Source organism: Daldinia loculata, assembly GCF_022478755.1.
Source record: "Daldinia loculata strain CBS 113971 unplaced genomic scaffold F4817scaffold_15, whole genome shotgun sequence".
NCBI classification, from domain to species: Eukaryota; Fungi; Ascomycota; class Sordariomycetes; order Xylariales; family Hypoxylaceae; genus Daldinia; species Daldinia loculata.
The window spans coordinates 440,098-456,259 of NW_026054869.1; the positions used below are offsets into that span (position 1 = coordinate 440,098).

At 47.3% G+C, this 16,162-nt stretch overlaps 4 protein-coding genes across 4 annotated transcripts; all 4 read right to left on the minus strand.

Annotated features, from left to right (window-relative positions):
• Positions 1–1,172: 1,172 nt before the first annotated feature.
• On the minus strand, positions 1,173–4,234 carry F4817DRAFT_333179 (cytidine deaminase-like protein). Its single transcript, XM_049302728.1, has 4 exons — positions 3,904–4,234; positions 2,493–3,826; positions 1,762–2,422; positions 1,173–1,696 (listed from the first exon to the last, which is right to left on the minus strand). Exons 2-4 carry the CDS (start codon positions 3,597–3,599, stop codon positions 1,521–1,523), a joined length of 1,944 nt encoding a protein of 647 aa, XP_049160582.1. The 5' UTR covers positions 3,600–3,826; positions 3,904–4,234; the 3' UTR covers positions 1,173–1,520.
• A 532-nt stretch (positions 4,235–4,766) lies between these two features.
• F4817DRAFT_333181 (uncharacterized protein) lies at positions 4,767–8,193 on the minus strand. Its single transcript, XM_049302729.1, has 2 exons — positions 5,864–8,193; positions 4,767–5,809 (listed from the first exon to the last, which is right to left on the minus strand). The coding sequence occupies exons 1-2, from the start codon at positions 7,604–7,606 to the stop codon at positions 5,039–5,041; spliced, it is 2,514 nt and encodes an 837-aa protein (XP_049160583.1). The 5' UTR covers positions 7,607–8,193; the 3' UTR covers positions 4,767–5,038.
• Positions 8,194–9,499: 1,306 nt separating this feature from the next.
• On the minus strand, positions 9,500–11,314 carry F4817DRAFT_314486 (uncharacterized protein; the record flags this gene model as incomplete). The annotated part of the gene is made up of 3 exons (XM_049300408.1): positions 9,500–9,601; positions 9,653–10,879; positions 10,934–11,314. 3 exons carry the CDS (start codon positions 11,312–11,314, stop codon positions 9,500–9,502), a joined length of 1,710 nt encoding a protein of 569 aa, XP_049160584.1.
• A 929-nt stretch (positions 11,315–12,243) lies between these two features.
• F4817DRAFT_56817 (uncharacterized protein) lies at positions 12,244–15,278 on the minus strand. The gene has a single exon (XM_049307645.1). It carries the CDS (start codon positions 15,107–15,109, stop codon positions 12,527–12,529), a length of 2,583 nt encoding a protein of 860 aa, XP_049160585.1. The 5' UTR covers positions 15,110–15,278; the 3' UTR covers positions 12,244–12,526.
• Between the last annotated feature and the right edge of the window lie 884 nt (positions 15,279–16,162).

Below are 16,162 nucleotides of genomic sequence, written 5' to 3' on the forward strand. Positions count from 1 at the left end.
TCCGTGGATGGACTTGGTGGATTGACATGTACGGGTCATAGAGCCTGCCAGTCTACACGGCTGATAAACAACCATAGCACTTCCGAAACTACGCGCTATAACACTCGAACTAGTAAAAGATGGAAGTATCGCCATAATTATCGTATCATTATTCCATACATCCTCCGTTTACGCCTGCAGAGGTGACTAGGTCTTGACAGTCGATCTTGGGACCAATGGTGACCCCCAAGAAAACGACAGGCAAGTCTTAACCGGAAATTTCCCCGTAAAGTGATAAATACCCATTCAACAATCTGAGATATTGTCAATAGTATACCTAGGCCGATAGCAGAGGTCTTGATACCACGTGCGCTATCGCATGTCTATATCCGGCCGTCCTCTCTCTCTCTCTCTCTCTCTCTCTCTCTCTCTCTCTAGGCGAACGCATATCAATAGTCTAATCCTCCTCACCCGGAAAGCACCAGCTCAGGTAGCCCTATGAAAGCACCGTCTTTCTCCCAAACCTACCTCAAAGTTCCATCACGGCCATTATAAAGTTCGAGAGTTATGACTTATCAAAGCGATCAAACCCTCCCCGCTCTCCTATGTTAATGAACCACAGGCCTCTTCATACCCAACCGAACCGCTGAGCAATATCTCAAACCTGCTCTACTTTACCTATGGTCATAGCAAACTGTCAAAATCTTTAACTAATATAATAGGCATCTTCTAAAAGGGGGGGGCTCTGTTACCGTATGCATGCCTGTACGTAGTCCTCCAATCCACCCAACTCTTTAATTAAACGCATTGCTTACGACGACTACTGGGATCGCTTAGGAATGGAGGGATGGAAGTATTGTATTGTACAGTGGCAATACGGTGCGGCGCTTAGAGCACCCTGGAGCTAGCGCACTGCAGCACGAGGATAACAGTATACGCCAATACCCCTTTTATGACACGACTGGGAAATGTACTTCAGACGATATCCGAGCGGACTGTGATAAGCGAGATGATATTCACGCTAAGGGGAGGTGAGAACGTATTGTCTTTAGGTGTATGTCATGGCTAGGTACATACCTACCTACGATAGCATGGATACCTCATATTTGACTGGGGTTATATCTTGAACCGCACACGAGACAGGGCACGCGTAAAACCAGGTTTAAGGCATATACAAAGTTGCATAACCGTTATTGTTCTATAGGTATCAATTAAGCATGAAAACTAATGCGACTATCTGTGAAGAATCAACGCGTCTAGACAGTTACATACAATGCCCTCATGTTACGAGACAAATCAAAGTCATCTTCAGTCCTCTTGTATGCCGGCTCCGAAACTATGCTGACCGCGCCCGCCTGTGATATGTACTGTTGACTGAGAGAAAAGAGACCAGAAACACCGGGGAGAATACTCCTATCCATGCAATTGTGGGAATCTGACGCGAGTCTATCGTAATAGAATATTGTTACAGTGTTATGCGCATGTTGTATGTTGTACTCGGAAAGGCGTAAGAGATATCTCGGATATCGGGAGCTGGTGAGTTAAATGTTCGTAGTATCATTAGTCATCTCCATGACCTCACCATCATCGGCTGCCGCCTCATTATCAACGGGGCCACCGCCATCCGAAAACTCAGAAGCACTCCCGCCATTCTTAGCCTGGTTCTCCATGGCGAACAAGCGAGCAGCTCTGCCCTCCTTCTTGCGAGGTTGGGGAGCTAGGCCACAGAAGTTAGTCGGCGATATTGACATTGTTGACATGTGACTACTGGAGAGTACTTACCTCGACCATTCTCCTGGACATAGAATCGTCGGAGTAGTGAGACAGCCTCGTCACGAAGATAACCACCTTCGACCGGATATCCAGGTTCCACATTGCCGCCGTCACCGTCATCCTCATCTCTCGGGATGGGAGTAGCTTTGCCTTGGCAGATACGACTGGCGTCTTGAGGACCATATCCATTTTGATAGGGACGGTCTGCTGGCTTCGGAACGGGCTTGGAGTTTTGGTGGATTTTGAAAACGCCTCCGGTCCCACCAAATTTATCATTGACAGCACCAAAATATACCTTCTTGATGCCTAGTTGGCGAAGAAGAGAGGCACACATGACGCAGGGCTCAACCGTAACGTAGAGAACACACTCGGATATGATGCTGCGACTAATCGCCGGGGCAGGATGGAGCTTCTGGCCATAAGGATAGATATGACTGTCTGTCGGATCTACATCCTCCCAGCTAGGATCATCCAGAGCTGGGCTGGTGCCAACTTCTTTGACATCTTCAGGCCCTTTCCGGGAAAGTAGGGCAGACAAGGCCATAAATTCAGCATGACGAGTCCCATTGCGAGTAACGTTTGTCGCATTCATTCCTTTAGCAATAACTTTTCCATTATGGACCAAGACACAGCCTACTGGCGTCTCGTTGGTATTTAGAGCTAGATTACCCTAATAGTTTTGTTAGCTAGTCTGTAGATATAAGGGAAAGATCAGATGCCAAATGAAAGAGAATCTTTACCATAGCAAGTGCCTCTTGCATCAAGTTGAGATGGTACGCCCGCTCAACTCGTCCCTCCTCTGTCTTGGGTTCGACTAGTCCAGGTAGACTAGGAACTGGAGGTGAAGGAGATTTCGGAGCAGCGGCCTTATCAGTGGGAGGTAAGGCAACCATGATCGGAGCGGCTAAGGCATTAGGAGCGGCCGCTGCAGAAGCATGTCCCGGCTCAGGGGGCTGTCCACTACCGGAAATATCATCAAGGGTAAGACAGTTAATTCCGGAGGCGACCTCTTCGACTTGCGTATTCTGGGGAGTATTATCTTCCATTGCAGACTTGTTAGAAGAAACAAAGGCTGCGGTGACGTGCTGGCTGCGGGTACCCGTTTTCTGGACTTGAACCCGGCCCTCCGCAAGGAGGGGCTTTGGGGTAGGCGGCTGAGATTGGGAGACGGTGGACGACAGATTGTGAGGGGGAGCATTCTCTCTTCTACTGTCGACAAGGGGACTAGGAGGTGGAAGGCCACGGCTTTGGCCGCCTATTTTAGCTCCGAGTGGCTTTTGACTATCGGGTTGATGAGAGTTGACTTTAGTGTCACCTTGATTCGCAACGGGAGCAACACCGACCTGTCCAAGAGGCGACGCATGGTTTTGGCTAGATGTAGGTTTGTTGGCGACGATGCTGCTGTTTGATTGAGTAGTGGTAGGAGCATTAAGGGCATTAGAAGCATTAGGACCAGCAGACTTTGGACCAGAACCTTTGTGGCCGCCTCGCTTTTGGCCACGTTTCTTAGACTGCGCCATGGTATCGTCTTGGGATGAAGAGTCCAGACCTTGTTCGAGATCTATGAAGGAAGAGTTTTGATGTAGTTGGGAGGTTTGGGTGTAGGGAGAAGGTGAATATAAAGAGGAATCTGGCTTTTTTTGCTCTGTTGAAAAGTTTGAGTTTAGTGAATCTGAGCGTGTTGAAGGTTGTGGATGTGTTGATGCTTGTTGCTGCGTTGTCCGGCCTGAGTCAGGTGTCGAGTTGAAGGGAAAGAAGCGGGCGTAGAGTTGGATGAAAGACGCAAACAGCGCCTGCCAGGTCTGCCAGAGGCTCGCGGCGTAACCTAAGATCTTGTGTCCCGCCATTGTTTCCTCCTTCCCGTGCTTTCCTTATGATACTTTTAATTCTTTAGGTAAACTTAAATCGATAAAAAATACCGCCAATTACTACAACTTCCTACCCAAATAAAATAAAATGTTCGTGATGCCGTCACCACTAGCTGAGCCGAATGCCGAATGAGATAAGCAGCTAATCATGAGACGAAGCAATGCCGACCGCCAATGAATGGTAAGGCAAGACCTGCATAAGCCTCCTTGTCCCGTGTAAGTCAATCAGGGAGGTAACATCTCTTTTGGTGAGTTGGTGAGAGCGAGCGATGTTAGTACCTACAAAAGGATTCAGGATCCTAAACGAACGTGCATCTATGAAATCGCTATATCGCTATATCGCTATGTCGCTATGTCGCTATATCGCTATGTCGCTATATCTCTTCCTTACCAGGCCATCTCCATGTCGTTAGAGGATAGGACGAGGTAGCACATCTATGAGAAAGCCGTGAGCTATGATGCAGGCGAGTAATCATGACTGAGCTGAAGTTAATAGGTGAAAAAAGCTATTTTATATATCACGACAAGGCAAGATGTCGCAGCGGCGCGGCTGAGAATTTTCTGCCGCTTGGGATAAATAAAGCAGCTAATTGCCTAACTCGCGCTAGTTTGTTACTTACAAAGGGCTACCTAACTACATAAGATCTAAACCTTACCATAGAAGGTAAGGTGTGGTATCTTTAGCCCGAGCGGGAACGTCCCGCAATACAGGTACCTAATGTACCTCTAGTAATAAATTGGTGGGGATTAGGTAATTCATAGGTACCTAGGTACATAATTACCTCCTACGTGAGGCCTTGTAACGAAATATCATAGCAAAATATAACTTCAAATAATAATCGTGCTTTTACGAAGTCACTTTTTACTCAAAGTTACCTACCTAATCTACAAGAGTAAAGATTAAGTCAGGATTTTGAAAGGGTTATTTATGTTACTATAACAATTAAATTTTAGTGTATTGACCTTATACAAGGTAGGCTATTAAGAATTGACATGTCTTCTAAACCTTACCTTTACTCAGTCGTCGCTATTCTCAGATTTCCGGGGTGTCAACGAGAAATCATGAAACAGCAACCTTCACATGGCCTAGCAACACAATGCATGTCACAATATCGCATGTCACAATATCATTGAGAGCCGACAGTATTCACAAAAAGCGGTTAAGTGTCATATTGGTCTAAGTAGGCGCGGAATACACTACCTCTCATAGATCGTTAGCTGGTCCGACCCTCAACCACCTTCCTTCCCTTAACTACCTAACATGTATGGAGCTAGAAGCCCACTCCGACTCCGAATCCACCACCATCTGTTTCTAACCTGGGGTATCATATTTAATGTATTTTTCCTGACAAGCGCGACCAAGCGCTAATCATAACAGTATGTAGTAGAAATGATTTATATGGCGAGAGATACCATCATCAGACAAGACTTGTCATGCGGCGCATGCGGTAGCCCAAGGCCTTAGTCTTCCTAGATGAGTGCAGGGAGAAGTTGCTTTCGAGGTTGGTGCGCACCCGGGAGATGTCTTCTGATAGTTGAGAGTATCTTGACTTGACGGTGTTTGTACCAATGGCGAGTCGTCTCGGGAAAGGAAGAACTTGTGTGGCCAGATCCAGCATGCTCATACCATGTTGCCTCAACATAGTGTAAGCGACAGCAACGGATAAAGACCCCACGAGGATCCCGGTGGTTTGAAGTTCTCCAGCTTTATTGCTAAGAAGTGTCCACTGACGAAGCACGCTCAAAGATGCATATGCAAACACTAGTAGGCACGCTGCCACTGCATTCGCAATTATCTTGGACCAATTCTGCATATCCGACCTGGTTTGTGACTGTGACGTGTTTAAGGATGCTGAAAGGAGCTGCCTCCTTTCTACATAGTTCTTTCCGTTATCACTCAAAGAGAGCACTGTCTGGCTCGTCTTAGACAAGGAAGCGGATGGAACAGCTGCATCAGAAACACCACCATTCTCGGCAACACCCAAGGCTGAGATATTCTGGGAAGCCGGGTTGGAAATGCTGGACGAAGGACGTGTGGGTGCATCCCGGGCATTTGGATCTGGTCCTGCGACAGAAGACCAGGAAGACGGTATATTTTGAGACAAAGAAAATGCAGTGACTGTATCTACTGTGCGGCGCTCGGCGAGAGTAGAATATATCGGTTCTCCGGTATTGATAGTAGTCGTGTTCTGCAAACATCTTAGCCTCGGGCCACGATTGAATACATAATAGGAATGACTTACGGTTTGTGGAAGTTTGCCGGGCTCGCGACGTGACTGGCTTGTCGAAGACAATTCTGTCATGGCCTCGAGTGCTGCTGAGCTCATAGATGTGGTACACCACGTACCACTACTACTCGTCAGCATAGCAACCGAGTCTTGCCGACTGTGCCATTCTGCAAGGTTCTGACTGGCTTTTCTTAGACCGGTGGAAGGTGAAGATGATCCAAGCTGAGATTCGTGTAGTCGAGAGGATGGTACGCCCACTCCAGTTGGCAATGGTGAGGTCCACGGTTGCGGCCGTGGTTCGCCTGTCCTTACTGGTGTTAATGGGTTTGGTAGACCTGGTGGAACTGGAACGCGCGACCCGGATACTTGGCTAATCTGCCCGCTGTCACCCTGTGCTACAACAAGGGATTGGATCGGAGCGTCGAATATTCCCTCGTGGTATGATGATGTATCTAGGCCGGTTGGCAGTGATGCCTGTTCTCGTGAGACGGGTGATACTTGGTGATCTGCATTTACAGATACATCTAGTTGAGCATCCCGATCCCGGTCTTGGTCTTGGTCTGTAATATTCTTCCGCCTGTGGAAGTCAAATAGTTGTTGATTGTCTAGGCGTCTTGAACTCTCAGGTTGTGGCAATGCTGCAACTTCCTTACTTAGGCTAGGGTCATCATCTAGGTAAACTGAAGAACCTGGTGAGTATAGGTTGAAGTCGGCGTAATTGTTGCCAGCCTCGCCACCTGGGTTTAGATAAGGTGGTAGTACTGCCTGGGCATCTTCTGTTAGACCAACTGCCGTGTTCTCGAGGCCTGCCATTTGAGCTGGAGTAATTGGTTGAGATGGCGACGAGTATGAGTTGGATGATGTTGGTGTGAGGTGGCCCGCAGGGTCAAAGAAGAAGTCGTAGTCGTATGGAATGGCCTCGAATGGCTCCTCGTCGTACTGAACGAACTGATCCCAGTCCATAGTAGGATCAACTAGCGACTCCGACATGACGGAGTCAAAAGATGAACCAGATAAGTGTGCAATGTCGAATGATGGCATATATAAAGGTTGCCCTGAAGATTCTAATGTTGTTTGTGGTGGAGGTGCCGATGCTGGGACGGACGGTGCAGCGGTCTTCTTCGTCTTCTTGGCTGTTCTGGCTGCAGAAGAACCGGACGACCGCTTGTGACTCGGGTCACAACGCACCTTCTTTCTCCGGCAAGAATCGCAAGCCTTGATGATACGCATTAGGTGGGCGTGGTCACGTTGCTCTTTTGTTTTGCAGCCACGGGAAGCCGAATTGGTGACGTCCTTTCCATCCTTGGTTAAAATCTTCATACCAGGAAGATGTGAGAAATCATTGGATAGAGCCGTGTTCTTGGGAGACGGCTTTTGGGTCCTGTGTTCGCTAGACGAAGAAATATTGCTAGCTTGAGTCCATTGGCTCTCGGACATAACAGGAGATGTGAAGTTGGAGACGTAGCCGGAATCAGCCAAGGCTATACTAGGCGATTCAGTAGCAGAGCCAAGGGCAGGGTAAACCATGAAGAATTTGAAAAGTTCGCCGGTCGCCATGCTGTGCTCGAAGAATTCCATAGAGACGGTAGCACGCTTATCGAGGATTGAAGCATCCCCAGGAACATAAGCGTCGATCATCTCGTCCAACTGCTTGGACCCCATGGCAGGGAAGAACTGCAAAGGGGCGCCAATGGCAGGCTGATGGACAGAGAAACCCATAAGGGAAGTGGAAGAGTTGATACCGGACATATACGACATGTTGTTGTTGGTTACGCGATTAGCGATGCCGAGGGAATGGATACGATGCAGGTTGGTCAGATTGGCGACTTGGCGATTTGGTGGCTTCGAGCAAACGTGGGTTTACAGGTAAGCACCAAGTTCCGTCGTAAAAGGTGATAAGTAACGCCAACTCCGATGTGGGTTGGATAATATAGCTACAATTCGGGTATAATGATAATAATAATAACAGTATAAAAGCGAAGTAGGCTAACGGAAGGGGAGGGATGTTAACCGCCAACGTTTGATAGTATGGATAGGTAGTATGGTGGTGGGAGTGGAAACCTGCTTTCTGAGTCTAGGCACCTAGGTCGACGATGTCTAGCTCAAAGAGTCAGGGGGTAAAGAGTGTAAGTCTTCGAATATTTCGAAGTAAAAGGTTGACAATAGTCAAATGGTATGTTTTGAGACCTAGGTAGAGTCTACTACTATAATCAGATGTGAAGAGATGGGAAAAGAAAAGAAGAAGGAATTTCGAATCTCGGGAGGGAGTCACAGGATGATATTTCACTTCTGACGGTCCTAAAGCTTTCGTTACTATGTATACAATACAATTAGTGCGTGCAAAGCCTCAATTCATCACCAGCAAAGAATGGCGGAGCAAGGTTTTGAGACCCACCACGGCGAAGAAGTAGATCGACCGCTTAACCAATCACCGTGGTTTTTTAGTGGGCACGAGCCTTCCAACTCTCAAGTACTCCGCTCCATAATCTGTTAGTGTTTAGCTGGAACAGTTACCTAAATAATAACAGTGTCAGATACCTGTCCCATTTCAGCTGGGGAAGGATGCGTGGGAGCCTGAGGCATCCATCGGCAAGACCAAACAGGTGGGTTGACTCATTCGAGAATTGGCCAATTACCAATTATCTAACCCCTCCTAAATTAAGACGAGCTCTCCTTCATTTTAGAGGTATTTCAATGCGAGTTCTTTGGTGTCGTAACGACTATGCTACTAATATGCCATTACACAGTACAATTATTACAATTATTACAATTGCAACCTCGGCACTCTTGAAACCTGATTGACCTATTCTCGGTGTTTTTCCTTTCGTTTATTGATTTGTTGTGTTGATATCTGAGAATTCGTGTACAAATCAACATCTATGTAAGTGGCTTCCCCGTCAATAACCCCACTAGATCTTCTCGCAGATCTGGGTAGTGGAGGCCGGGAGGCTAACGTTGCACAGAATACCTGCTTTATTATACATACATAGTATAATAGACCCGCCTAATTATCCCCGAGAATACACGACACCCGACTTAAGTGTAAATAGGTATTTGGCCTATACTAACTACATGTACTTCATACATGGAGTTAGGCACCTGTCGTATGTGCCGAGTAGATACTTGCATATGATACGTAACTATAGTATGACTCGACTCGATCGAAGCAAGACTTCCGATACGCATACTAGATAACGAATACTACTTATAAATCTATACTCGAAGGCGTATACGAATGCATGAAATCGAGGTACGTAAGTGACTAGAAAAAGTGAGTAATAGTTTACTGCTTTACGAGAGTTGGTATGCGCACCCCTACCGAAAACTGTCAGTGTATTCTGTTAGTGTATTATTGTAGCTTGTGTATATAGATTATATATAGCCATGTAGGCCCGAGGACGTCAACTCGTAAATATCTCCTAAGATCGAATATCCAAAATGCCGGTCATTTAACACCAGATACTCACAAGCCGTGAGTGTATCCATACCGACGCCTAAGAAATGAAAAGGGTATCAATGCCAAATATGCAAAATAGTGTTGCTCGCCCATACTCCGTAAGAAGTAATAGTGAACTTTAAGGAAATCATTTCCTGTAATGATAAATGATATAATGCGAATCATCCTTTACAACTTGTAGCAGTGACGGCTGGTTATGCTGTCATCAACGTATTGAAATGATGCCGTATAATAAAACCTTCGTCGCTAGGAAACTGGCCCCTACGATGCTGGCGGCGGTGATCTCGATGGATGGGCTACAACCTGTTAGAATTGCTACTAGCAGCTTAGGATATTTATTTACTAACCTCGTTGAAAACCCGGGACCGAGCCCGGTCCTTCAATGACCATGTCGCCACGAACCCAATCAAGACTAATATTAGAGACCACCAACTAAATGCGTCCGTGTTAATTGCGCGAGGTTGTAATGGATCTGACACAGTAAAATGACTACTTTCTCGTATAATAGTGGTCAATAAGGGTACGATGATTGAGAGGAGATGGCTAATGGGTAACTTGGCAAAAGACAGTAAGCGTATAGGGCATTGGCGGGGTGATTTGCACCTAGTGTAGTATTTCCGAACAGGGCGGAGGGGTTTTCGTGGGGGATTGCCGCAGTCCGTGAGGGGAGTGGAGGAATCACTACTGGTTTCCCACTTAGCACTATGGTAATACGGGTGTTCATGCGGGTTCCTGGCACCGAAATGCGATCCGTATCCGTTGTTCGAGGCCCCTCCACCAAGCCATGGCTGGTTTCCTTCGGGTTGAAAGCTCCAAGAATAACCAGCTTCAGACTCGCTAGATTGGGTCAGGGCTACCGCCGACCCTGCGACTGATTCATCTCTCGTGGAACCGTAATACCATCTCTGGCAAGAAGAACCTAAGCAGCTCTCCCTGGTACATCGGAATGGGGATAGAGGGGACTCTAAGTCATTAGGAGCTCGAGCTCTAGCACGGCAACGCGTGCACACGAGCCAGAAGCGTGGATTGACATCATGAAAGGGATGATGTTTTGTTCGAAAATGGTTAGACAGCTCCCGGAACGGTCCTGTCCAGTGACAGGTTTCCGAGGAAGTCTCCGACGCAGTATCTATCGAACCCCTATACTCGCATCGCCAGCGATTTGGATACATCTCCATCTGGCTGCCAATCTCGAGAAATTCGAGCTGTATATGCCCATCCGGTGATTGCGTACCCATATCGTTACCTGGGTGGTATGTTTGTCCCGGGGCTTGGAGCATCGTGCTGTCTAGATGCACCGAGTCGGCATCGAATCCGCTCACAATTTGCTGTACATCTGAGCGGACAGCCTCGTGATCTCCAACTGAGGATTGCAGGTCAATGTCGTTCAATATGGAGTCTTGCTCTGATGACGCCATCGCAGCCCCGCCAGCACCAAACGTATTCCAAGTTCGTTCTATCGGCGTGAGCGACATAAATTCGGTTCGGCCATGCAGCCTGCCATGACTAGGGGATTGCGAGAGCAGCGTGTTTTGGTAACCTTCTTCTAGAAGACAGAAATCATGGCAATCGCACTACAGGTATTTGTTAGTACAATTGCAATGATGCGATGTCGTTGATGACTTTACTGTTGTTTTCTTAGCCCGATGATGCGGGCAAGCAAGCTTGAGCTTCCGTTTGAGTGCAGTATTCAACCTAGTACGTGAATTCAGCGGTCCTCTCCTCCTACCTCGCTGACGTCTGGATCGATCTGCATCCTGCGTCGTTACATCTTGGGTGGAAGGCGTGCCAGGCTCGTCTGTTGGCGAATGAATAGTACTACCAATAGACGGAGCTGCTTGGGGAGGTAGCAAGTTCTGCTGCGAGACGACATGAGTTTGTAGGCGCAAACGTTCAAGCGTCTGCCGAATATCATTATAGATCCTCTGGTTCTCGGGGGTTGGTTCGACAATAATTCTAGAAACATGGCGCGATTCATAGCCTCTGGAAGTCTGATTAGGCGAAGTCATGGTCGAGTTGGCACAAAGTGTGTGTCGAGTGCCTAGTTACGGAGTAGCAGACAGCCTTGTAATGGGTGGTGAGGCCTGCCAGTACATTTACCTGGTAAGGTAGAAATGAAGCCGTGCAGGGCAGCAGGGCAGCAGGGGCTTAATGTTATGATAGAACAAACAAGGAGATAAAATTCAACGTGATAAAAGTCTAGATAGGTAGTAGTAGACTAGTAGGCTGGCTGTGTATAGTGATGGTTGGGATGGAAGACACGAGATAGGGCTGGGCATAATATTTGAGGGACCGATCCGGGGGGGTATTCAAGGACATACCTACCTGGGTATACTATGTACACCTGCTGTAACAATGTACGTATATGTGTAGCAATGAATGCACATACTGCGCCTAGTTGAGGCTGACGAGGAGGCAGATTTTTTTATTTACAAAACCCTCCACATCGGAGCGCAGCGCCCACATGAGCTCTCTATGCTGGTGCACTTACCGATCATTGGATTTCGCTTAGCTGGGGAAGTAGTGCGTCATCTTCCAACCATGAATACTTCTTCACGGGATCCTAGCTATATACCATATCTAGCCAATGCTATTTGGCTATAGGTAGGAATGTAGTAGAGACGGATCCATCTTGGACATCAAATATCTCTCTCCTTTACCAAACTTTCGGTGAAGCAAAATCAATAATTGTCGTTCTGGCGCTGACAACAGCGTTTTTTAGATGTGTGAAGCAAGAGATTCGATTCGAGCGGGGAAATGGAGGATTTTTTTTCTCTCTTCTTTTTTCCCTCTATGAATCCCAGCTACAAACGCAGGTAAGACCCCACCTACGTAGGTAGCTATGCGGTTCTTTACAGCAGTGTAGGCTAGAGCACTAAAGTGGTAAGGGTCGGCTTGACACGTAGCATGTCGTCTGAGCATCTGCGCTTAAGGTTGAGCCAACGCGTTGCTTTATGATGTTCCTCGTGGCTTTCTACAAGTTGCCCTGTCGGTCGACAGAACTATACGGGCAAATTAGCAAAATTTGCTACCATCAACTGCCATTGCGACTTGGCCTCGGGAGATACAAATTCCCAATTGACTTTTAGCCCTGCTGTAAGTATTGCACACAACGTAAACAGGCGTAATCCTAGCTTGCATTTGTCGGTCATACACTATTTCCCCCCTCTCCCAGAGCCGCCCGGATCAGAGAACTCGCAAAAGGGTTACATTCGCACACCCTACGCTGGGCGTGTAAATTCAAACAGATCATAGGCTTCCCTGCTCCATGGTCCTCCGTTCGCTCTGGCAAATACGGGCATCGCCGCAACAGAAGCTTTGCGTCGGACTTTTGATGTAGTCTTCTGTTCGTCGTGTTCATGCCTCTTAGTATCTGGCGGTCTTCCCAATGCCACTTCTGACGGCAATGGACATTGCGGAACATGGCCGGCAGCATCCGAAGGCTTGGCAGCCTTCTTCCCTCGGGTGGCGGGGTTGACCACCATCTTAGCAGCAGATAGCCGCGTCGCCGCAGTGTCGTCAGATAAAGCCTGCACGTCTGAGTTCCCGCTGACTCGGGCTGACGTGGGTCTGATTTGCTTCTGCGGAAGACACGAAATCGCTTCGAGATCAACCGCACCTATGTTGCGGTCTTCGACAAACTCGGGGGGGACACCGTTGCTCACCGCCCTTGTTTCCTTGGCTAGAGGAGGCTGCGCCGCCGAGTGGTTCGCGGAAAAGCCGCTAGCGAGACTTGCCTTACCATATTCACCACCCTCATTCCGTTGTGGCCCGCTATCAATTTCTTCGTCGAAAAAAAAACCGATCACCTCTTTGCTACGTACGTTCCTGCGGCCTAATTGAGCAAGGCGAGGAGCAGGAACGTCGTCGGGCAAAACCAAGTCATCTTCGTTAGTCATGATCTGGTTCTCGGTATCCTTTTCCGTTATTGAATGGGAGTCTACACTATCCTTGGTTCGAAGTTTTTTCTTCTTCCTAGATGAGTCGCTTCTGCTTCTTGAAAGCTTAGTCGCTTCGGTTAGAACACCGTGCTCGTGCTTGGAGCTAGATGTCTCGTCATTCGTTTGATCGTAATAAGCACACGTTCCCATATCTTTAAAATATTCTGTCTGAATTTCAGGATTCGAGATAGCTGGATCATCTTCACTGTGCTTCGCACTCTGTATTTTCCGCCGATCCTTCTTCATCTTGATATCTTGTTTGTATGCCGACTTAGGATTTTCTTTCGACGAATTGCATAAAGGAGCATTCTGTGTCATTCGTCGGGTATGATCGGGCTCTTTAACACCGGTGTCTATATTTATATCATCATCTAACATACCATCGTTTGAATACCCTTTCGTGATACCGCTTAGTGGAGCAGGTGGGTATTGGCAATCGGTTTGGCTCTTAGATGCTCTTGATGTTGATGAACTGTCACTATTCAGCTTCTCGGATACCATTACCAGGCCCCGTTTCTTCCTAGGCTTGATACGCAATTCTGTCCTCGACTCGCTTATAGGCTGTCCCTGGGCCAATCTTAAGCGTTCTTTATTACTGCCAACCGCTTCCGCTTTATTCCTAGGTTTCGGCTCTGTGGTGAGATTCCGGCTCCCAACCGATTCTTTTGGTCCTAAGACAGAGGGTGGGCCTTCAGCTCCTCTATCGATTAAATCTGCCGCTGACGCTGTATTGCCAAGCGCACTATCTCCATCCCTAAGTTGAGTATAGTGTCGCTTATTGCTTCCGTGGCTCTTCAACCCCAAGTTCGCCGATATTGGTTGTAATGTGTCCATCTCTACAGGCTGTCTTCCAGTCTGGTCCCTTCGCCTTGGTCCTGACTGTCTTTCGTTGATAGGTGGGTCGCATTGTTCGTTAATGTCAGTTTTATCGCCTAAAGAAAGCAGCTGGGGTTGCGGCTTAACAGAATCCCGCGTTGAAATAACCTGGTGCTCTTGATATGCTTTCTTTGATAGCGCAAGTCTAGAAGTATTGGCCTGTGCTTCTTCTTGTATTCTTGTAGGTGCATCATGTATAAGTATAGGCACGGCACCTGAATTACTGGCATGGGCGCTAGGAATAGCTGATGACAACGGCCGGTCGTCAGCAGAGACGGATGTCACCTTCGGCGGCCTGCTCCGCAATAGTGGACTACTTGTTGGCGTACCGGATAGTGTCAATGAAGCACCAAATAAGCTTTGTGCGTAACCGCTCTTGCTTGGAGGAGATACTTCTCGCTTCCTTCGCTTCGCGGGGCGTGCATCGTTATCCTGTGTGGAAGCAGCTAGTTTCCGTCTTTCTTCGTATGGCGATTCAGTTGGCACGAGAGCACGCCCATGGTGGCCAGTAGGTGTGCCAATCAAATTATGGAGAGGCTTATGTCGCAGCTGGAAGTGAGGGGCAGCAACATCTGGTGTAGCAGCCTCAACTATAGGAGGTCGTCGCGCAAGAGCAGCAGATTGACGCTCAGCCTTTTCTCGGGCTCTCTTGTCTATGAGTTCGGAGAGATCTTGATCACGACTCCCCGTACATTCAGCGACCTGAACAATGGTGCCTCCTCTTTCAAGTTCAACTTCTTCGCCTTCGTCGAAATCATAATCTTCGTGCCAGTGTGTGTCTCCTATAAAGTTGCCACGCTCGTCGTATACCATGATACGTTTATTAAATGTGTGATATTTCAACCTCCCATCTTGCCAGCGCTTTTGCTTTCTGCGAAGGTCGCGCGTAAATAGGCAGACATATTCAAGGACTGGAGCGGTGCTACCGGGTGTCTGCTGGTGATTTGAAGATGCAGAGCTATGCATAACCTGCATAGCTGTAGCCATGGCTATCGATGAATACTTGTTGACATTGATCAATGATCAAGGTTGTAGGTATATATGGCTTGGTGGTGCCTAAAAAGGAAAGACAACCCAAGTATTCAACGTAGTCGCTTAATGCTGTTACTAAGCTCAAAAAGTTGAAAGTTGGTGTGGAGAGATTAGAACGGGGATTAGAACGCGCTTTCGCTATCAACTTGTATTAAGCGTGTTTTCAACCAATTTAAATCATGTAAGAAGTCGCGTCCCACACAACCTACTACAACACGTTAGCACGTGCTGCTGAGCGGTACATTTAACTGCCTAAAATAGTAAGTACATCTGAGTCATGTTTTTGATGTAATATAGGGCTGCATACACTATGTACACTAGAATTATTTATACAAGTGCCCCCTGAGCATTAAATTTGTGACAATTGGAAGTAAGACTGAGGATGCTGGTGTATTATGTATTCAAAAGCTTTATAATTCTTCAGCAGCATATAACCTAAACCAAAAAGTCGTCTGCAGCTTGTCGTAGCTTGTCTTAGAGACTAACAACAAGCAATCATTGTTTTATTTTTAGATTTCTAACCATTGGCCACAAGTATGTGCAGTGACGTCTTGCTGCTTATCGTTATCGTAAACCTGTTTATTCGGAACGGTGAGGCGTTTGTGTTAGCAGTACCTAGCTAGCTGCACTGCCCACCGATAACCTATTCGCGGTTCGTTTCGAGAAGATTAGGAAAAGATGGGGAATTGATGAGGAGAGGACAGGCCATCCTGCAGGCAATCCCAAATCCCAATCACAACCTATCATCCTCCACTAAAGTTCCATGTACCAGGACCAGCTCCTACATTTATGTATAGCCAAAAAGCTTCTCATAGTACTTGCAAAGTACCCAGCCTTAATAAATTGGTTTAAAAGGGTACTTTCATAATAGCCTTCGTCATTCTCTTCTCAATCGTAACTTCCTAGCCTATCTTATACCATGCTCTTTAACCTTCGTCAATTCGTCAATTGGAAGTTACGGACAGAAGTGACTTATGTAAAGTTCCGGCAGTTCGGTAAACCGGCAGC

What these genes read in the sequence shown, in the direction of transcription:
- F4817DRAFT_333179 (XM_049302728.1), bottom strand. Translation starts at nt 3,599, where the DNA reads ATGGCGGGACACAAGATCTTAGGTTACGCCGCGAGCCTCTGGCAGACC. An exon ending in TGCAAGAGGCACTTGCTATG is followed by an intron (nt 2,423 to 2,492) that starts GTAAAGATTCTC and finishes CAAAACTATTAG; the next exon opens with GGTAATCTAGCTCTAAATAC. An exon ending in TGTCCAGGAGAATGGTCGAG is followed by an intron (nt 1,697 to 1,761) that starts GTAAGTACTCTC and finishes TCTGTGGCCTAG; the next exon opens with CTCCCCAACCTCGCAAGAAG.
- F4817DRAFT_333181 (XM_049302729.1), bottom strand. Translation starts at nt 7,606, where the DNA reads ATGTCGTATATGTCCGGTATCAACTCTTCCACTTCCCTTATGGGTTTC. An exon ending in CCGGCAAACTTCCACAAACC is followed by an intron (nt 5,810 to 5,863) that starts GTAAGTCATTCC and finishes AGATGTTTGCAG; the next exon opens with AACACGACTACTATCAATAC.
- F4817DRAFT_56817 (XM_049307645.1), bottom strand. Translation starts at nt 15,109, where the DNA reads ATGGCTACAGCTATGCAGGTTATGCATAGCTCTGCATCTTCAAATCAC.